Below are 22,476 nucleotides of genomic sequence, written 5' to 3'. Positions count from 1 at the left end.
TTTCCCTGGAGCGTCGGAGGCTGAGGGGTGACCTTATAGAGGTTGACAAAATTATGAGGGGCATGGATAGGATAAATAGGCAAAGTCTTTTCCCTGGGATCGGGGAGTCCAGAACTGGAGGACATAGGTTTAGGGTGAGAGGGAAAAGATATAAAAGAGACCTAAGGGGCAACTTTTTCACACAGAGGGTGGTACGTGTATGGAATGAGCTGCCAGAGGATGTGGTGGAGGCTGGTACAATTGGAACATTTAAAAGGCATTTGGATGGGTACATGAATTGGAAGGGTTTGGAGGGATATGGGCCGGGCGCTGGCAGGTGGTACTAGAATGGGTTTGGATATCTGGTCAGCATGGACGGGTTGGACCAAAGGATCTGTTTCCATGCTATACATCGCTATGACTCTATGATTCTGAACCATTCCCTGAAGTGGCCTAGCAAGCTACTAGGTTTGTGAGCAATAAGGGCTTATTAAATACTGGTCCAGCCAGCAATGCTTACATACAATCTAAGAATAAGGGCTAAGCTATTCAGGACTGAGATGAGGAAGTATTTCTTTACCCAGAGTTGTGAACCTATGGAATTCTCTCCCACAGGAAGCTATTGGGGCCAGGTCCCTCGATATATTCAAGAGGGAGCTGGAAGTGGACTTTGTGGCTAAAGGGATCAAAGGGTATGGAGAGATAGTGGGAATGGGATACTGAGATTGCATGATCAGCCGTGGTCATATTGAATGGTGGTGCAGGGCTCGAAGGGCCGAATGGCCTACTGCTGCACCTGTTTTCTCTCTTTCTAAACCATGAGCAAATAAAAATAAATTGTCAGCTTCTTGGTACTCACCATGTGACTTAGCTCAGCCTTGCTTTCCAGTTTCTGACAGATGTGATGTAGATATTCCTCCTCTGACTGCAATGTCTCCCTTAATCCCTGGATGCCACTGAGTAATGTCCTTGTTTCATCCATACTCCTGCTCCCAGCTTTTCCCGGACAAATTTGGAAATTAGTTGAGGTGATAGGGCCATAGTAAAAGCATGATATCTCCATCTTAACAGAATGCTATTCAAGAAGTCCCAGAATGACTGAATGGATCAATGCATTACAACAGCAGGCATGTAGAGAGGAATTAAAAACACAATAAAGTATCCCACGGAGATTCACAGGAGTATTCTATCGGAAAATTGGATACTGAGCCACATAAGAAGATAGTAGCAGAGGCATCTAAAAGCTTAGTCAAGGAGTGCTGAAGGTTTTAAGCAGAGTTTTCAAACAGGAGACAGAGTTAGAATAAAAGACAGTGATGGACAACTTCAGAAATTGCTGGAAATGCTTATCAGGCCTGGCAGCATCTGTGGAGAGAAAGCAGAGTTCAGGTTTCAGGTCCAGAGACTCTTCTTCAAAAAGCACCTCGTGGAAAGGTGTGATGAGGGAATTTCTGGGCAACCAAAGGCATGCTGCTACCAGAGGTGGTGAGGTTAACGTTGGGAACGTGCAAGAGACAGGAGTCGAAGAAGTGGACAGATTGCTGATGGTTGTAGGGCTGGAGCAGTCAGGAGAGGTGACGCCACATAAGGATTCGAAGAGAAAAAGGCATAACCTGTAGGACCAGGAGCTTATGTAGAGCAGCAGGTACTTGGGATAATGGTGAATGTATACTTGATCCAATTTAACATGAGTTAAGGACATTGAATCATAGAAACACTAGTCGATAATTTAGACTCTTGAGCCTGTTCCTTCAACCAGTAAAATTATGACAGAGCTTTGGATGAGCTGCCATCTCTGAATACAGTTGTCTACAGATTCGGTGTCTAAGGATGCTGTGTCTATGGATGCCATAGTCTCAGGATGCCATAGTCTCAGGATGCTATAGTCTCAGGATGCTGTAATCTGTGGATGCTGCGGTCTAAGAATGTTGTAGTCTATTGGTCCTATATCTATTGATGCTGTTGTGTATGGATGCTGTGTCTATGGATGCTATAAACTATGAATGTTAATCCTATGGATCTAGTATATACTCTGTATAGACTACAGGAATTGCAGGTGAGAGCTTGGGTTACTGCTCAACTAGTTCATTCTAGGTTTCACAGAAAGTGGACTCAGTTCTGTGAGTTGCTATTGGAAGAGTGTAGTTCGAAAATGTTGCTGCAGAAATTAGTTCTGTGGTACTCATTGCAGAAAGGCTGAGCCTTACTATAAGATTCCTCTGTTAATGAAGCAGCTGTCTATAGTCTATATGTTTGAACATGAATTATCACTTCCCAAACCCAAGGCATCTACATTTTAGAAACACAAGAGTGACCAATACTTGGAGACACTAAACCTCTGAGCATCCATCCAGGTCTCACATACTAATCTGGCTTGGACATAACCATGATTTTGGATTTAATCAGTATCTTGATTAAATTTGTAACTTTTACAATGTCCCGGGGAATAGTGGCGTGGTTTTCCGTGGTGGTACTTTCAATGTAATTTAGAATCATAGAATGTTACACTACAGAAGGAGGCCATTTGACCCCTCATGCCTGTACTGGCTCTGAAAAGAGCTACCCAGCTAGTCCCAGTCTCCAGCCCTATCTCTGTAGCCTTCTAAACTTCATCCCTTTCAAATATATATCCAGCTCTCTTTTGAAACCTTCAATGGAATCTGCCTCTCCCAGGCAGCATATTCCAAACCCATCTCTGAGTAAAGACGTTTCTCCTTACCTCCCTCCTAACTCCCTTGCTGACAATCTTGAAATTGTGACCCCTAGTTACTGATATACCAACTAGGGGAAACAGAATATACTTCTTTATCCTGTCAAAATGGTTCATAATTTTGAACATCTCAACTAGGCCACCTCTTAATCTTCTCTTCTCCAAGGAGAATAAACCCAATTTCTCTAATCTTTCCTTGTATCTAAAATCCGTCATTCCTGGTATCATTCTAGTAAATCTCTTTAACACTTTTCCCAGGGCTTTAACATCCTTCATTAAATGAGGTGCCCAGAAATGATCACAGTCCCCCAAATGTGGTCTGACCAATAACTTGCAAAGGTGTAGCAACACTTCCTTGCTTTTTAGAGCCATTAAATTCCGTAAAACCTGCTGTCTGTTTACCTTTGAGATATTCAGCAACCTGCTCCTTCAGCTGCTCCTTTATCCTCCTGATCTGTTTCATTTTCATGCTGTATTGCTGAGCCAGACCACACTGGAACCTGGAGAACTGCTCTTCATGCTGTGATGGGATACCTCCTGAGACCGGATCCAGTAACCCCTGTTCAAAAAAAAGATCATGTGGTCAAGTTTTGGTTTGGTGCTGTCTATCCCTGAGATAGATAGGGAGTGTCAAGGGGATCAAAGGTTATGGGGGGAAAGGAGCAGAATGGGATTGAGAAACTAATCAGCCATGATTGAATGGCAGAGTGGAATCAATGGGCTGAATGGCTTAATTTCTGCTCCAATGTCTTTATAGTCAAGGTACGCACTAAGTTGAAATGTTTCTTACAAAGTGAAGTTTATGATTTCAAGATTATTTGCATTACCACAAAAAACATATAAAAGGCATAATACTGCGGTTGCTAGAATTCTAAAACAAACACAAAGCATACTGAAGAAAGCGACTTTTGAGAAGATTTGTAGCTCAGATTGAGGTTCTGGATGTAGGTTTGCTCGCTGAGCTGGAAGGTTCATTTTCAGACTTTCGTCACCCTACTCAGTAACATCTTCAGTGAGCCACCGGATGTAGCACTGCTGATGATTCCTGCTTTCTATTTATATATTTGAGTGTCTTTGGATTGGTGATGTAATTTCATGTGGTGATGTCATTTCCTATGATGATGCCATTTCCTGTTCTTTTTCTCAGGGGGTAGTAAATCGGGTCCAAGTCAATGTGTTCGTTGATAGCTTCCAGCTCAGTGAGCAAAGCTACATCCATACCGAAGAAACTCAGTAGGTCTGGCAGCATCTGTGGAGAGAGAAACAGAGTCTAAGGTTTTGAGTCCAATGTGACTCTTAATCAGAACTGAAAGGTATTGGAAATTCTTTACTTATGTTTGGCAGATGCAGAAACCCTGTGCAAAAGATGAAGGGGTTGTTGGTGGTGGAGGAAGAGAAAAAGAGATGTAAAATGGATGTGAATTAATGTGTGAAAGGGAGAGAGCTGGTCTCCTCCTTGTCTGTGTCTCATTTAGATCACCATCATCATAGAATCCTTCCACTGTGAAAGCAGGCCATATGGCCCATCGTGTCCACACCAAACCTCTGAGCAGCATCCCATCCAAACCAATCCCTATATTTCCCACAGCTAATCTACACATCCCTGAACATGATGAGCAACTTTGCACGGCCAACTCACCTGACCTGCACATCTTTGGACTGTGGGAGGCAACCAGAGCACCCAGAGGAAACCCACGCAGACACAGGGAGAATGTGCAAACTCCACACAGTCACCTAAGGGTAGAATCGAACCCGGCTGCCTGGTGCTGAGGCAGCAGTGCTAACCACTGAGTCACTGTACTGTCCCTCAGGAGAGATCACCCCTATGGTCCATTAGGACTGAGGCAACCTTGCCTTTTACTCATCTGTTTCTGAATGATTTAACATTTTAAAAGGTCAGCTCAGTTTTTTTGTGCAAATGAAATAGACCAGCTACCTTTGAAGAAACTCCTCAAAAAGATGGCATTGGCATGAATCTGCCATGATGATTAAATTAGGAACAAATTAGGCAGCATCTCAGTTCTGAGGAAGGGTCACTTGACCCAAAACGTGAACTGATTTCTCTCCACAGATGCTGCCAGATCAATTGAGCTTTTCCAGCAAGCAAGTATAAAAGATCATTTTCAAGTGAATATTACACTCAGAGCATATTGAGATCCCACTATCTCTTGAACCAGGTTGAAAAAGACATTACATTGGAAGCACATTCTACTCATACAAACGGATTACACTCCCCTAGAACAATTCAATTATCATAAAACCTGAAAGAACTGTAGATGCTGTAAATCAGACAAAAGCAGAAATTGCTGGAAAAGCTCAGTTCTAAGGAAGGGTCACTATCTGAAACGTTAACTCTGATTTCTCTCCACAAGATTAGATTAGATTCCCTACAGTGTGGAAACTTGGCCCTTTGGCCCAACAAGTCCACACTGACCCTCTGAAGAGCAACCCACCCAGACCCATTCCCCTACATTTACCCCTGACTAATGCATCTAACATTTAGCATGGCCAATTCACCTAACCTGCACATCTTTGGGCTGTGGGAGGAAACCGGAGCACCCGGAGGAAACCCATGCAGACACGGGGAGAATGTGCAAACACCACACAGACAGTTGCCCGAGGCGGGAATTGAACCCAGGTCCCTGGTGCTGTGAGGCAGCAGGGCTAACCACTGAGCTACCATGCAAATGCCGAGCTTTTCCAGAAATTTCTGTTTTTGTTTCTGATTTACAGCATCCCTAGTTTTTTTTCAGTTTTTATGATAATTAAATTGTTATAGGAGAGTGTGGTCCTTTTGTGTGAGCAGAATGGGCTTCCAAGGTCAGGTCTTTTTAATGCATCTTACACTATGGGCAATTTAGCATGGCCAATTCACCTGACCTGCACATCTTTGGGCTGTGGGAGGAAACCGGAGCACCCGGAGGAAACCCATGCAGACACGGGGAGAATGTGCAAACACCACACAGACAGTTGCCCGAGGCGGGAATTGAACCCAGGTCCCTGGTGCTGTGAGGCAGCAGGGCTAACCACTGAGCTACCATGCAAATGCCGAGCTTTTCCAGAAATTTCTGTTTTTGTTTCTGATTTACAGCATCCCTAGTTTTTTTTCAGTTTTTATGATAATTAAATTGTTATAGGAGAGTGTGGTCCTTTTGTGTGAGCAGAATGGGCTTCCAAGGTCAGGTCTTTTTCAAGCTGGTGTAAGAGATAGTGGGGTGTAATATTGAAAATGATCTTTTATACTGGCTTGCTGCCTTCTGGGCAAAAAACTGGCAGTCTCTCTCAGCCAGCAGAGACCCTGGCACATTTTCAAACAGGTCTTGATTGACACTGCATCCACAAGCATCCACTCACTCCCTCCACCACCAACCACTCTGTAAAGCAGTGTGTATCATCAACAAGATGCACTGCAGAAATTCCCCCAAGATCCTCAGACAGCACCTTCTAAACCCACAACACTTCCACCTAGAAGGATAAGGGCAGTAGATATATAGGAACATCACCACCTGCAAGTTCCCATCCAAGCCACTCACCATCCAGACTTGGAAATATATCGCCGCTCCTTCACTGTCAGTGGGTCAAAATCCTGGAATTCCTTCCCTAAGGTCATTGTAGGGCAATCTACAGCATGTGAATGGCAATGGTTAAGAAGACAGCTCACTGTCGCCTTCTCAACAGCAACTAGGGACGGGCAATAAATGCTGCCCAGCCAGCAATGCCCGCATCTCATGACTGCATAAAGAAAACGCCTTAAACACATCAAATTATCACTCACCTCCTTGTGTGAAAAGGTTGCCCCTCAGGCCCCTTTTAAATCTTGCATCCACCTTAAACCTACACCCTCTAGTTTTGGACTCCCCTACCCTGGGGAAAAAACCTTGGCTATTCACCTACAAACAGAAGTTGCTGGAAAAGCTCAGCAGGTCTGGCAGCATCTGAACAGAAGAAAGGTCACTGGAGTCGAAACGTTAATTCTGTTTCTCTCTCCACAGATGCTGTCAAACCTGCTGAGTTTCTCCAGCAATTTCCGTTTTTGGTTTCACAAATGTAGCGTCTGCAGTTTTATTTTAGAGTTCATGTTTACGTGGGAATCTTTGCTCACAGCCCAGCTGCATTATGTATGTTTGGCATGGTCTGTATGGACTGAAGGGTCTGTTTCTCTTCTGTATGGCTCTATGCAGTCTGTGGGATCTTGCTGTGTAAAGAAGGAAGACATTGACAGGAGCAGCCTATTTGGCCCCTCAAGTCTGTTCTATCATTTGTTGAATTTGTAAACAATAAGTGACCTCACTCCATAGATGGAACCATCTATGCATATTTTTAAACTGTAGGAAACATCATGGCCAATGGCCTGAGAGCTTCATTAGCCGTCAACATTTTGGGGTTTGAGACAATGCAGGGCTCCATATAAATGTGTTTGTTTTCCTTTAGCCCAAGAAGAAAGAAAGACCAACCTTAGCTATGAGGTGCTGCCTACGTTCCTCCTTGCACCGCTGGGATCTTTCCTTCCGTTTCTCCCAACGTTGCTTTTTCACCATCTGTCAAAAAAATAGATTTGCTTTAATGTCCGCAGCTCCAAATGAAATGGGAGAGCACTGAGTTCCTTGAACGTGAACATCAGTGACACACAGGCAGCCGGGTCAGAAACATCTTTAGCAACAAAATCAGCCAATTAGGCTGCAGCAGGCCATCTGTTCTGATTGTGTTCAAAATCCACCTTCTAGCCCGGGATAAAATCGATCTGATGATGGTGTGAGCAAACATAGCAGTGATCTAAACACAAGCTGGGTCTCTTTCTGCTGCTTGTAACACTCGCATCATTAGAGTTAGCCATTTTTTTGGGTTCAAATTCCATTTCGGCACACAGTGAAATATTCAGAGTACAGCTTTGTTGAGCTCTTCCCTCATAAGGCCATAAGGGGTAGGTCGTTCAGCTCTCAAGACTGCTCCACCATTCAATAGGATCATGCCTGATCTAACACTCCTCATGTCCACTTTTATGTGCATCCCCAATTGATCAAGAATCTATCTACAATTGTCATTGGGCGGCACAGTAACTCAGTAGTTAGCACTGTTGCCTCACAACACCAGGGACTCAGGTTCAATTCCAGCCTCGGGTGACTGTCTGTGTGGAGTTTTCATGTTCTCCCCATGTCTGCGTGGGTTTCCTCCACTGCCCAAAGATATGGGGGTTAGGTGAATTGTCCATGCTAAATTGCTGATAGTGTTCAGGGACGTGTAGGCTAGGTGAATAGGCAGGGGAATGTACAGCGATAGGGTAGCGGAATTGGTCTGTGTGGGGTACTCTTCAGAGGGTTGGTCTGGACTTGTTGGGCCAAATGGCCTGTTTCCACCCTGTAGAGATTCTATGATTCATAAATATACACAAGGACTCTGCTCTCACAGCTCTCTTTGGCAAGATGTTCCAAAGGCTGTCAATCCTCTGAGAGAAGAAATTCCTCCTCACCTCAATCTTAAATTTGCGGCTATTTATTGTGGGACCATGCCCTCTGGTCCTAGTCTCTCCCATGAGGGGAAACATCCTCGCAGCATTTACCCTGTCAAGGTCCTTAAGAATCCTGGGTGTTTCAATGAGGTCATCTTTCAATCTTCAGTTAATAAAGTCCCAAACGGTTTGGTCTTTATTCATCTTATAAAGGTTTACAGAATTATGAGGGGCGTGGATAGGATAAATAGGCAAAGTCTTTTCCCTGGGGTCGGGGAGTCCAGAACTAGAAGGCATAGGTTTAGGGTGAGAGGGGAAAGATATAAAAGAGACCTAAGGGGCAACTTTTTTATGCAGAGGGTGGTACGTGTATGGAATGAGCTGCCAGAGGAAGTAGTGGACACTATTTTAACACCATATTCATTGTCAGAGAAAGGACCATTATTCCCTGTGACCCAGTCAATATCTATCACTCACAAACTAGCACACAAACAGAGTACCTATTTATTATCACATTTGCCATTTGTAGGAACCTTTTTTGCATTCATTCATTCACAAGAAATGGGTGTCCTCAGGGGGCAGTTAAGAGTCAGCCACATTGTTGTGGGTCTGGAGTCACATGTAGGCCAGACCAGGTAAGTACGGCAGTTTCCTTCCCTGAAGGACATAGTGACCCAGATGAGTTTTTTTCAACAATCGACAATGGTTTCAAGGTCATAATTAGACTCTTAATTCCAGATTTTTACCGAATTCAAATTCCACCACCTACTGTTTGGGGATTCGAACCCATGTCCCCAGAACATGAAGTGGGTCTCTGCAATAATAGTCTAGTGATATTGCCATTGGGCTATCACCTTCTCTAAATGTGCATGCAGTTGTTATGTTTCCCACATTCCCACAGTGGCTGTAACTTAATAAATACATCAGTGGCTGCAAAATGCTCGGAGGTGTTCAAAAGCTAGGAAAGGCATAATGAAAAAGGGTTAGTTCCTTCTTTAAACAGACAATTGTATGATTTTGTAAAACAGGTAAGGCACTAACAGAGCCGTAGAATTTTACTCCAGAAAATGAGGCCATTTGAGCCATTGTGTCTGTACTGGCCACTGAAAGAGCTACCCAGCTCGTCCAACCCTCCAGCCCTCCCTCCATGTCCCTCTAACGTCGTCCCTTTCAAATATATATCCAGTTGTCTGTTGAAACCTCCAATGGAATCTGCCTCCACCACTCTCCCAGGCAGCATATTCCAAATCCAACCAACTCTCTAAGTAAAGAAGTTTCTCCTCATCTCACTCCTAACTCTCTTGCTGACAGTCTTGAAATTGTAATCCTCTGTTACTAACATGGTCACTACTGACTTGTCACCTCCAGTCTGAGTCCAGTGTTGGTGCCAATGGATGATAGAGCGGTGAAAGGATCTTGTCATTTTGTGCATGAATGGTGAGATCACCTGTAATTCCTGGACGAGTCTTCCTAATCTTTTCACATCCTCACTGCAGAGGTCTCCGGTTCTGCTCAATTTCATCCTTATCTCTCGAATGTTGGACCGGAGACTCTGTGTGACTTCTTTGTAATCCCAGCAGTTCTGAGTGACCATATTGGTGATGTCCATCAGTCGTTGAGTGAGTGTTAGTGCCGAAACTGTCTGTCCACGCCAAGACTCTGTTTGTGAGACAGGAAATGGATTAGAAATATCGCAAGTTCCCAGATTAGTAAAGGCCCACTCAATTCACTTTCTACTGTCCTGGCAGTCACAGGGGGACATTGTGATATCGTGGTAATGTCACTAAACTAATAACGCAGAGGGTCAGGTTAATACTCTGGAGCTAGCTGGTGGAATTTAGTTAAGAACTAGGAGCAGGAGGAGGCCATTCAGCCCCTTCAGTCTGCTCCACCATTTAATAGGATCATCATTAGGTTACTTACAGTGTGGAAACAGGCCCTTCGGCCCAACAAGTCTACACCGACCTTCTGAAGAGCAACCCACCCAGACCCATTTCCCTCTGACTAATGCACCTAACACTACAGGCAATTTAGCGTGGCCAATTCACCTAACCTGCACATTTTTGGACTGTGGGAGGAAACCCATGCAGACATGGGGAGAATGAGCAAACTCCACACAGACAGTTGCCAGAGGCAGGAATTGAACCTGGGTCCCTAGCACTGTGAGGTAGCAGTGCTAACCACTGAGCCACCCTTCATTCAACACATTCAAAAAGGAAACCTCAACTGCTTTACCAGGCAATGAACTCCACAGATTCACAACCCTCTGGGTGAAGAAGTTCCTCCTCAACTCAGTCCTAAATCTGCTCCCCCTAGTTTTGAGGTAATGCCCCCCTGGTTCTAGCTTTATCTGCCAGTGGAAACAACCTCCCAATTGGTGAAAGTAAAAATAAATCTGGTTAATCTCATCTCAGCCTCAACTCCACTTTCCTGCTCACTCTCCATAACTCTTCAACCCATTACTAAGTAGAAATTGGTCAATCTCCTCCTTAAATTTATTCAGTGTCCTGGCATCCACCGCATTCTGGGGCAGTGAATTCCAAAGATTCGCAATCTTTTGAGAGAAATAATTCCTCCTCAGCTAAGTCTGCTATCCTGGAGTCTAAAACTATGACCTCTCATTCTAGATTGCCCTAGAACAGGAAACATCCGCTTGATGTCTGCTTTGTCAATCCCCGATTGTCATAAAAACCCATCCGATTCACTAACATCCTTTAGGAAAGCAAGTCTGTTGTCCTTATCCAGAGAAAGTGAGGACTCCAGATGCTGGAGGTCAGAGTGTGATGCTGGAAAAGCACAGCAGGTCAGGCAGCATCCGAGGAACAGGAGAATCAATGTTTCAGGCATAAGCCCTCCCCTCTGACCTACCACCATCCCCCTCCCCACCTTCATCTACCCAGCTACCTTCCCCAGTCCCACCCTCACCTTCCTATTTACTTCTCAGCCCTCTTCCCCCCTCACATTTCTGACAAAAGGCTTATGCCTGAAATGCTAATTCTCCTGCTCCTCGGCTGCTGCCTGACCTGCTGTGCTTTTCCAGTACCACACTTTTCAACTGTTGCCCTTACCCTGCCTGGCCTACATGTAACTCCAGTGTGCTAACTCTGAAATGGCCTAGACAGCCACTCACTTCAAGGTCAGTTAGTGTACGCTGACCTTGCCAGCAACATTGACATTGCATGAAGAAATAAAGAAAAATACCACCAATCATGGAGCTGTTCCCTAACCTTAGCAATTGATTTCTGTCCATTTTAATCACCTAAATATTGTAGCTACAAGAGTTCATCAGAGGCTGGGTATCCTGCAGTGACTAACTCACCTCCTGATCCCCCAAAGCCTGTCCACCATCAACAAGGCACAAGTCAGTAGCGTGATGGAATACTCCCCACTTGCCCTGGATGGGTGTAGCTCCAACTCAAGAAGCTGAATATCATACAGGACAAAGCAGTCCGCTTGATTGGCACTACGGCCACAAACAACCACTCCCTACACCACCGACACTCAGTCGCAGGAGTGGGTAATATTTACAAGATACCGCAGAAATTCACCAAAGATCCTAGTCAGCACCTTCCAAACCCTTGACCACTTCCACCTATAAGGACAAGGGCAGTAGATATATGGGGAAGTTCCCCTCCAAGCCAGTCACCATCCCGACTTGGAAATATATCACCACTCCTTCACTGTCACTGGGTCAGAATCCTGGAATTCCCTCCTTCAGGGCATTGTGGGTCAACCCACAGCACATGGACCGCAACGGTTCAGGAAGGCAGCTCACGAACCACCTCCTCAAGGGGCAATTAGGGACGGGTAATAAACCAGCAACGCCCATGTCCCACAAGTTAATAAAATCTAAACTACACGGACTGCAGCAACTCAAGGAAGCAGCTTAACCATCACCTGCTCAAGGACACTTAAAATTGAACACTAAATGCCGGTTTTGTCAATGATGCCCATTTAGTGTGAATGAATGAAAAGAAATTTGTTCATAGGCAGATGCGGGTGTGAGATGAGGTGACCTTGGTGGTAGAGACCTTTCAGAACTATAGGTCTAAAATTGTCTGCTTTTCCTATACATGCTGCAGTCATCACATATTATTTTCCAAATTATTCAAATACCGTATCCCAAACTATTATTTTTATAGAATGAATCAATGCATTCTGTCTCCAGCCCCTCCTGGGAGACTGCTCCACAGACTGACTACCTATTCATTGTAATCATGTGTCTTCAGATTGGATTCCACTGGTTTGACTGAAGCAGGTCATCATTTCCTTTTAATTCATTTGTGGGATCTGGGCATGTCTAGCTGGGGCAGCATTTAATGCCCACCCCTAATTGTCCCTTGAACTGCTCGGCCATTTCAAAGGATAGTTTTGAGTCAACCACACTGTCATAGGTCTGGAGTCACATGTAGTCCAGGCAAGATAAAAATACAATTTTTTTTCTCTAAAGGACTTTAGTGAACTAGATGGGTTTCACAGCAATCAACAATGGTGGCAGGGTTATTATGAGACTGGTTCTATTTTAATTTATTCCAGATTTTTCTTGAATTCAAATTCCACCATCTGCCATTGCGGGATTCAAGCCTATGTTTTCAGAGCGTTAGCCTGGGGCTTGGGGTTACATTCCCACTACTGCATTGCCGCATGATCTGATTCTATTCTTACCATCATTTTATCTTAGGGATATTCCTGGGGATGGGATAGTTATTATGAAAATGCAAGCTGTTTCTTTGGTTGGTTACCTGTCGAGTTCAGACAGTAGATGAGCACGGAGTAGCTATTTCCTCCCAGTGCCTGATGCAGAAAGGTTCCTAAGGGTTCATGACTGGGTTCAGCATTGAGCACCTGCTCCAACGGGGTGGCACTATAGAGAAACACAATATCATTGCAGTCGGTAGAACTTTTCCAAAAGGCTGTATAGAAACATAAAATATAGGGGCAGCAGTAAGCCATTTGGCCCTTCGCGCCTGCTCCGCCATTCAATGTGATCATGGCTGATCACCCAACACAGTCCCGTTTCCACTTTCTCCCCATATCTTTTGAACCCTTCAGCCCCAAGAGTTATATTGAACTCCTTCTTGAAAACATTTGATGTTTTGGACTCAAAATGACTTTCTGTGGCAGAGAATTCCACAGGTTCACGTTTCTCTGGGTGAAAAGAATTCTCCACATCTACCAAACATGACTTCAGACTGCTGGCCCGATTTCAACCCTGTCTGCCATTGAATGATTCAGGTAATGATCTGAATGCACAGCTTCACTTCACAGAGCACAATGAGGAACAAAATGGACAGTGAGTCAAAGAAAGACACATTAGCAGGGAAGAAGGTAGAACTTGAAGCAGAGTCTGAAAGGAGAAGAGAGTTTCGGGGCCGATACTGGAATATGCTGATGGTTATCCTCTTGTTTTGGATCAGACAGCCCAGGATTATTGATAACCCGGTCCAACCAGCTAGAAATGCCCTGAAGACTCCAGAAATTAAAGACTCCACAATGCAGGTAAAACACAGCGAAGAAAATCCTAGGAACATTAAGAAAATTGTGTTTCTAATTTCTGTTTATAATTTTCAACCTGATTAGAGATGGTCACACTTTGCCGTTTGAGTGATGATCCAATTGGTTAACAACAAGTTTTTCCAATTATGATTGGCTGTGAGAAGATGGAGAGCCATGACAATGTGTCAGGTGACCAATGGAATCAGCAAGTATGAGGGGAGGGGTGTCGTTGTCACATGATGAAACTCTTTATTGACTGTTTCATGGGATGTGAACATCACTGGAAAAGCCAGCATTTGTTGCCCATTCCCCCACTGCCTTTGAATTCATTTATTTGCTCTGACATTTCAAAACTAAGAGTTTTGTGGGTCTGGAGTCACATGTAGGCCAGACCAGGTAAGATAGCAGAATTCCTTATCTAAAGGGCATTAGTGAACAGATGGGTTTTACAACAATCAATTATGGTTTCATGGTTACCATCATGGAGACTAGCTTTTGATTTGCTTAATCAAATCAAATTTAGACCAGTTGCTGCGCTGGGTTTATGAACTCACATTCCCAGATCATTAGATTGGGGTCTCTGAATTATTCATCATTACCCCAATGCCACCACCTCACATTGGTGCATGCATTCAACCAGAGTTGACAATTCTATTCTAGACCATTGGTATAAACGAAGATTGATTAACTGTATTGTCTAGTGCCTTGAAAGGAGGCAGATGTTTATGTCTTCAATAGAAAGGAACGATGTGGTGGAGAATTGTGTGAGGACATGGATCTCTGAGGGCCTTTGGTATTTGATCTGATGGAGGCAAGTTGACAGATATTGGATGAACTTATTGGTAGAAGAGGGAGTAGTGTTTATAGACTTACCCACTCACTGCAGCTTCCTCAGTCCCTCCTGAAAGGTCAAAGATCTGAATGGATGAATGAGTGCAGCTACCATTGGTTTGCAGTCGCTCCACTGTAATAGTAAATATTGTGGTGCACCTGTGTTTACAAAGGACAGTGAAGAAATAGAGTTAACACAGTTTCAAAGTGTATGTTTAGCAACTGGTACTTTATCCTTTCATTAGCAAGTGTCAGCTTTGATCAATATGTAATCTTTCTGTTTGAATTTAATTAAACTCCATTCCAGAATTGAAGCTAACACTGGCAGTGCAGGGCTGAGGGAATGTCCTTCAGAGGAGATATTAAGCTATAGTTCTGTTGTCTTGGCTGGGGCCTGTTTGAAAAGCTGCAGAGAGTTCTGCCGATATCTTGTCCAGCATTCCCCTCTCCACCAGTTCCATCCCAAACCCAGCATGTTAGTCATTTTGCTTATTGTGCTGCTGTTACACATACCTGTGCAATTGTGCTGAACAAAATAATGCGAGATATAATTTGGTTGTCTCTCATTTTTATGCTCACACATGGGTCAAAATACAACTCAGAACATGAGCTCAGAGCTAAGAAATTGTAATTCTCGTTGGGATAACAGGTGTCAGCTGTACCTGTGTGGGTAAAACCCATGCTACCGGGTGGTGGGGATCCCCAGTGGAGGGCTCTCCATGCGGGAGTCCTCCCCCTTTCAGGGATCTGGGGTGGAGGGTGCTGCATGCAGTAGCCCCCTGCAACCACAGATTGCAGTGGTTCACGGACTCCCAGCCCAACTGCTTGTTCTGTGGGGCTGTGGAGTCCATGGACTATGTATGTATTGGGTATGGGTGCTTGCACTCCCTTTTTGATTTTCTTAAAAACCTTCTCCTCTGCTTTTGGTTGCATTTCAGTCCCACGCTCCTGATCTTCGGGTACCCAGTACGGAGGGGGGAGAGAGCAGGTCTGAAGACCTCCTCGTGGGTCTGCTCCTGGACCTGGCCAAAACTGGCCATAAACAGGTCAAGGCAGCGGGCCGTGGAGGGGGTCGTTAGGGCCGACTGCCTGCCCCTCTTCCACGGTTATGTCAGAGCCCGGGTGTCTCTGGAGAAGGAGCACGCGGTGTCCACCAACATCCTGGAGTTGTTCAGGGAAGGGTGGGCGCTACAGGGAGTGGAGTGTATTATTTACCTCTCCAACTCTATTTTGATTTAATCCCTGCCCTCCCCTTCACTGTTTGATCATGCAGCATTGCCCTTTGATCTGAAGTGCACTGCTTGTCACTGGCCACTCGAGTGTTTCCTTTTCTTCCTGGTGGTGGAAACTGAATAAAGAGTCATGCACCTTGTGTCTTTCACTGTGTCTTACACCTGCACACACACACACAACACAGTTAGGCGGTAGTCTGGGGGTAAAAGGGGAAAAGAAAAATAACAGGACCTGGCTCTGAGGGAGCTGGATCAGAATTTTTAAAACTCTGTGCTGCTCTGTGAGAACATGATGGGTCAAGTTCAACTCCAAGAGGACTAAGTTCATAATCCACACTAACACTCCCAGTGCCAACACTGGAGGAGTGCTGTATTGTCTGAGATGCTAACCTAAAGCCCCATTTCCCTCCAAACCCCATATAAATATCCCATGGTCACAATTGCAAAGAGGAGCTGGGATGTTCTTCCTAGTGTCCCAGGGATTCCTTTTCCCTCAACCAACACCTAAAGCAGTCACTCAGACATTGTTCATTGTTGGAGCTTACTGTACACAAATTGGTTGCACCATTTTCGGTGTTTCCATTTCATTGACTGTTACGTGCTCTGGAGGGGTGACAAGCATTGTAAACATGCAAATGATATTCTTTCGGATTAACTGGACTGGCTCCAAGAATGTGAAATGAAATAATTATGGCAACATTTGCCTAATTATTAATTATTACTCAAAATACAGCACTGTATGGGCAAGGTAAGTGCAACAGGGGTGTGCTTTTGGGAAATGGAGTGGTGTCTTATAGAACATAGAACGTAGAACACAGCACAGTACAGGTACTTTGGCCCTTGATGTTGTGACCAGCTTTTATCCTATTCTAAGATCAAACTAACCTCCATACCCTTCAACTATCATCCATGTGCTTATACAAGAGTCGCTTAAATACCCTTATGTATCTGACTCTACTACCCCCGCTGGCAGTGCATTCCGTGCACCCACCACTCTGTGTGTAAAGAACCCCTGACATCTCCCCTGAATCTTCCTCCAATCACCTTACAATTATGCTTCCTTGTGATAGCCATTTCTGCCTTGGGAATAAGTCTCTGACTATTCACTCTATGCCCATCATCATCTTGTACACTTCTATCGAGTCACCTCTCATCCTTCTTTGCTCAAATGAGAAAAGCCCTAGCTCCTTCAACCTTTCTTCACAAGACATACCCTCCAGTCCAGGCAGCATCTGGGTAAATCTCCTCTGCACCCTCTCTAAAGCTTCCACATCCTTCCTATAATGAGGAAACCAGAACTGAACACAATATTCCAAGTGTGATCTAACCAGGGCTGTAGAGCTGCAGCATAACCTCATTGTTCTTAAACTCAATCCCCCTGCTAATGAAAGCCAATACACCATACGCCTTCTTAACAACTCTGTCAACTTGAGTGGCAACTTTGAGGGATCTATGGACATGGGCCCCAAGATCCCTCTGTTCCTCCACACTGTCAAGAACCTGCCTTTATCCCTGTATTCTGCATTCAAATTTGACCTTCCAAAGCGAATTACTTCACACTTTTCCAGGTTGAACCCCATCTCCCACTTATCAGCCGAGTTCTGTATCTGTCAATGTCCCGTTGCGACCTATAACAGTCCTCCACACTATGTACTGCTCTACCAATATTCATGTCACCAGCAAACTTACTAAGCCACCTTTCCACTTTCTCATCAAAGTCATTCATAAAAATCACAAAGAGCAGAGGGCCAAGAATTTATGCTCTAGCCCTGTCCTTAGGTGAGAGCTTCTATTTCCCACTTTCACTTTGATGAAGGGGACTAATTCTTTACAGAAGTAAGTTTCCATTTCATAGAATCCCCACATTCGGGAAGTAGGCCATTTGGCCCTTTGTCCACACCAACCCTCAGAAGAGCAACTCATCAGACCTTCCCTCCTATCCCATCCCTGTAACCCTGCATTCCCCATAGCTAAATCACCTAGCCTGCACATCCCTGGACACTGTGAGTAATTTAGCACAGTAAAGGCCAAGTGGTATTATCGGTAGACCATTAACCCAGAAGCTCAGATCATGTTCTGGGGACCTGGGTTCAAATCCCACCATGGCAGATGGTAGAATTGGAATTCAATAAAAAAAGCTGGAATGAAGGGTCTAGTGATGACCATGAATCCATTGTTGATTGTCAGAAAAGCCCATTTTGTTCACTAATGCCTTTAGGGAAGGAAAATTGCCATCCTTACCTGGTCTGATCTACATGTGACTCCAGACCCACAGCAATGTGGTTGACTTGTAACTGCCCCCTGGGCAATTGGGTGGGCAATAAATGCTGGCCTAGCCAGTGATTCAGTAAGTGAATAATAAAAAGAAATCCTTCTAAGCTGCACATCTCTGGACTGTGTGAGGAAACCGGAACACTTGGCAGAAACCCACGTGGACACAGGGAGAATGTGCAAACTTCACACAGATAGTCACCTGAGGATGAAATTGAACCTGAGTCCCTGGCGCTATGAGGGAGCAGTGCTAACCACTGAGCCACCATGCAGCCATTTTGGACTTATGCTGGAAGTGGAACTCCCCCAAAACTCAGTAGTGAAATGGAAGAAATCCCAAGGAAATTTACCTCTTGTACATTTAAACCCTAGTACAGTAATTGGCATAATGGAAGAGGCCATTAGGTCAGAGCAATAAAAAGCCAATGCCATTCTTTACCCATAATCCATGTGTCTTGCTCCACCTTAAATACTGATTCTATTTTTCATTCAAGGCTGCAATATTTCCTACTTTTACCCACACTCCACGGAAAAATATCTTCCCACTCATTATTAGGTCAGCCCTTGCAGCCTGCAACACATGGATCGCAGCAATTCAAGAAAGCAGCTCACCACAGCCTTCTCAAGGGCAGCTAGGGACAGTCAATAAACGTCTGTCCAGCCAGTGACACCCACCTCCCATGAATTAATGTTTGGAAGTATATCCTTGTGGGTTTTTTTGTTAAATGTGAAGGCCATCACTGAAACACAACATTGCATTGCTATATCACTGCCAAGCAGCGATATAGAGATGGCACTGCCCAGGTATTCACAGGCAGGTTTCCGGGAAATCTTTGGATTGGTTTTCTGTAGATAATTGATCTCTGTAGAAAGGTCCGAGCTGCACATCTCTCAGCAGTGGTTGTACATCAGCTGAAGCGAGTAGCCCATAGGACGTACCATTCTCAAAGACTCCTGCAGAACGAGTCCACAGGACACAGGAAACATTCACAGGCCAGTCCCCGTGGAATAGTAATTAAGAGATATGTGTAGAACCCAGATTGTATAACATACTGCTCTGCGTTATGTCTGTTATATTAGTATTGTTCAGTATTAATATCTAGTAATAATGGTGGCTCTGGAGGTGCTGGCAGTACCATCAGTGAAGGCGCTCCCCCAGTGTTCGGGGCTGGCGTCACCATTGAACTTTTCAAGATGGCGGCACCAGAAAATCACATCTCGGAGGATGGTGACCGGAGGGGGATTTTTGGCAAGATGGCGGCAGCCTGGCTTAGTCTGGCTGCAGTAGGTTCAGAACGGGGACTCCTGGTGTTGGCAGGTAGGCGGCAACATGGTATGCCCAGGGTCAGGACTCTTGGCATCATTGAGATGACAGCAGAGCTGGGACTCCTGATTGGAGGACATGTATGGGTTCAGCACAGGATCTTGCATCAGTATGGCTCAGGACTCTCTTTCAGTTACATCTTTTATTCTTTTTAATGTCAAACTATTCAAAATGGCACTGGATTGTGGCAACTGTTGAAGCTTTTCACTGTATGTTACTGTAAGTGCAAGTGACAATAAATCACTCGTTCCCTCATTAATTCATTCCCTCAGTTCAAGATGGTGACCCCCCCATATTCACAGAATTATTTTCTGCGGTTTCAGTTACCCGCGATTTACCATGGCCCGAATATATTATACGGAATCTTCTGGAACCAGGGACTGGGGGCTGCTGGGAAGGCAAATTTCCCATTCAAATGAATGGGTTTGTTCCTATCCACAGTAAGTCTTGGAATGTGTCCCCTGCGGGTACGGGGGTCTACTGTGTTTAGTGCTGAACACAAATATTGAGCTTCCCTCAAAATGCAGGAAAATGGGACAAGACTGGAGCTGACATGAAGACCATGAAATCCCTACAGTGTAGATAGAGGCAATTCAGCTAATCGAGTCTGCATGCCCTTACAAAGAGCATCCCCCCCAATCCCCATAACCTTGTATTTTCCAATTCCAATTCACCTAACTTGCACATCTTTGGATGGTGGGAGGAAACCCACACAGACACGGAGAGAATGTTCAAAGTCCATATGGACAGTCACCCAAGGCTGGAAGTGAACTTGGGTCCCTGGAGCTGTGAGGCAGCAGCGTTAAACACTGAGCCATGGTTATTTCAAATAGCTGAGGGGAGAGACTTGGAGAGAGTTGTTGTTGGCTGTTGCATGTGCATGTGTTTGAAGTGACTTTATCAAACACCACGATATCAAAAGCACACATACAGACATCTGCTGGCAATCCAGCATTGGTGCATCTGCACGTGAGCAGGCTTTCGGCAGTCATCATTGTGTGTTGGGAACGCAGACTCTGTATTCTGTGTTTATGTGAAATTTGTACAGTCAGGCAACTGTCAAGCCGAGTTAACATTGACCACCAGGAACACTGCTGCAGCAATTCAGTCTGTCAGATAGCTACCTGTCCAGGTGAGCTCCTGCCAGTTTCTGGGCCTTTGTTCCTTCTAAGTACAAGCTCCAAGCTTCTTCACAACTGGACACAGCAATCTCACTGAGCTCCTCTGTGATTCTAAAAGAAAGGAATATATATCAAAGACATACATTCTGCTGCTCCTTGGCAAATAAGAAGACGTCTTTCAAATGGAACGGAGATATAGATCAAACATGGTCTAATCAATGACAGTGTAGGCATGAGGCACTTAAGGCTATGTTCCCGTTCTGAAAACATCTTTAGTTCTCAGGGCCCACCTTGCTTTAAACACATTTTAATATATCATGCTAAAATACAGCAAAGTTCTGCGGGTGCTGGACATCTGAATTAAAAGCAGAACTTGACTGGAGAAAATATGAGCCTTCTTTGGAACTTAATATCTTATGCATTTTGCAGTGATCCCCAATTACATACCTGTAGTGATTGTAAAGAGGTCAGCCAGGTGGACCTCATGGAATATGAGTTCCTTGACTGGGGCTGTTAACCTGGTCCAATCAGGGAGCCCTGGCTGACAGATAGAAACAGGAGTGCCAGGATTCTGTATGCTGTGAGAAAGCTGGATCAGTGTCAGGGACTCTCCATGTGTAAATAAAGGGTGACTTGGTGGCAGGATACTGGCCACTGTTGAGTTATTTCAACATTTCCATTGGATAGCAGAGTTTAATGTCTTTAAGCTCTCTTTGTATAGTTTCTTGTTACTTTTATGCTTCATTGCATTCTCTCTACTGCTCACACAGTCTGATGATAGTGGTATTATTTCTCACATTAAAAAAAAGATTGGGGTATTTACTTTTGAACCTCTGAACTTCATGTCCACTCTCACTGATGTATTTCAATTCAGCTCCTGCTAGCTTCCATTCCGCAGTCACCTTTACAGACATCTCATTGGGCTATCTCTTGGAATGGAATTCATTGCTTATAGGAACTTAGGAACAGCAATAGGCCATTCAGCCCCTCAAGTCTTATCCACTATTTAATGAGATCATGGCTGATCTGTGGCCTATCTCCATATACCTTTGGCTCATTTCCCTAAATACCTTTGCCTAACAAAACATTATCTGTCTCAAATTTAAACTTCGCAACTGATCCAGCATCAGCTGCTGTTTGTGAAAGAGTGTTCAGAACATCTACCACCACAAGTTCTTCCTAACATCTCTCCTGAACTGTCTGGCCCTAATTTATAGATGATGCCCCCTAGTTCTGGAATCTCCAGCTAGTGGAAGTAGTTTATCTTTATCTAACCTGTCTTCTCCGATTAATAGCTCGAAGAATTCAATCATATCACCTTCATCCTTCTCAATTCTAGAGAAAATAGGCCTAACATGTAGAATCTCTCCTCATAATGGAACCCTGAAGCCCAGGCATAATTTTGTGAACCTACATTGTACTCCCTCCAGTGCCAACCTATCCTTCTTGAGGTGTAGTGCTTCACCTCATATGGAGGTTTGGCTAACCTTCTTTTAATTCCCTGGAATAGAGCTGACTAATGCGCATTGCTGACCAGGTAACTTTTATTAGAGACGGAAAAAACTGCAGATTGTGGATGAAGGGCTTATGCCCAAAACATCGATTCTCCTGCCCCTTGGATGCTGCCTGACCTGCTGTGCTTTTCCAGTGCCACACTTTTTCACTGCAGATTGTGGAACCCAAAGTAGACAAGCAGGAAGCAGCAAGCTAGGCAGCATTAGGTGGTGGAGAAGTCAACGTTTTGGGTATAATCCTTCCTGAAGAAGAGTTATACCTGAAACGTTAACTTCTCTACCTCCTGGTGCTGTCTGGCTTGCTGTATTCTTCCAGCCTCCTGCTAGATAATGTTTATTGTCCATTCCTAATTGCCCAAGATAAGGCCGGTATTGAGCTGTCTTCTTCAACTCCTGGAGTCCATCTTGTGTAGGTGAATCAACAGTGCAGTTAGGGAGAGAGTTCCAGGATTGTAACCTACAAACAGTGATGGAACAGACAGTTCCAGGCCTGGTGGGAGGAAAACTTGCATACAGTGGATGTCCTCATGTAACTTTGGTACAAACTCAATG

General features: G+C 44.6%; 1 protein-coding gene across 1 annotated transcript in view; it reads right to left on the bottom strand.

Moving 5' to 3' along the window:
* Positions 1-21,723, bottom strand: part of LOC122556975 (kinesin-like protein KIN-4B) — a 38,949-nt gene extending 17,226 nt beyond the window's left edge. Inside the window, exons 1-8 of the mRNA XM_043704208.1 lie at positions 21,686-21,723; positions 20,414-20,521; positions 14,505-14,621; positions 12,878-12,999; positions 9,583-9,794; positions 7,144-7,227; positions 3,092-3,248; positions 839-975 (exon numbers count right to left, since the gene is read on the bottom strand). Coding sequence (XP_043560143.1) covers positions 839-975; positions 3,092-3,248; positions 7,144-7,227; positions 9,583-9,794; positions 12,878-12,999; positions 14,505-14,621; positions 20,414-20,521; positions 21,686-21,723 — 975 coding nt within the window. The remainder of the gene's footprint in view (positions 1-838; positions 976-3,091; positions 3,249-7,143; positions 7,228-9,582; positions 9,795-12,877; positions 13,000-14,504; positions 14,622-20,413; positions 20,522-21,685) is intronic.
* Positions 21,724-22,476: the final 753 nt, after the last annotated feature.

The sequence above is a fragment of the Chiloscyllium plagiosum genome, chromosome 14, assembly GCF_004010195.1.
Source record: "Chiloscyllium plagiosum isolate BGI_BamShark_2017 chromosome 14, ASM401019v2, whole genome shotgun sequence".
Lineage (NCBI taxonomy): Eukaryota > Metazoa > Chordata > Chondrichthyes > Orectolobiformes > Hemiscylliidae > Chiloscyllium > Chiloscyllium plagiosum.
This window is presented reverse-complemented; position numbering and strand designations above follow the sequence as displayed.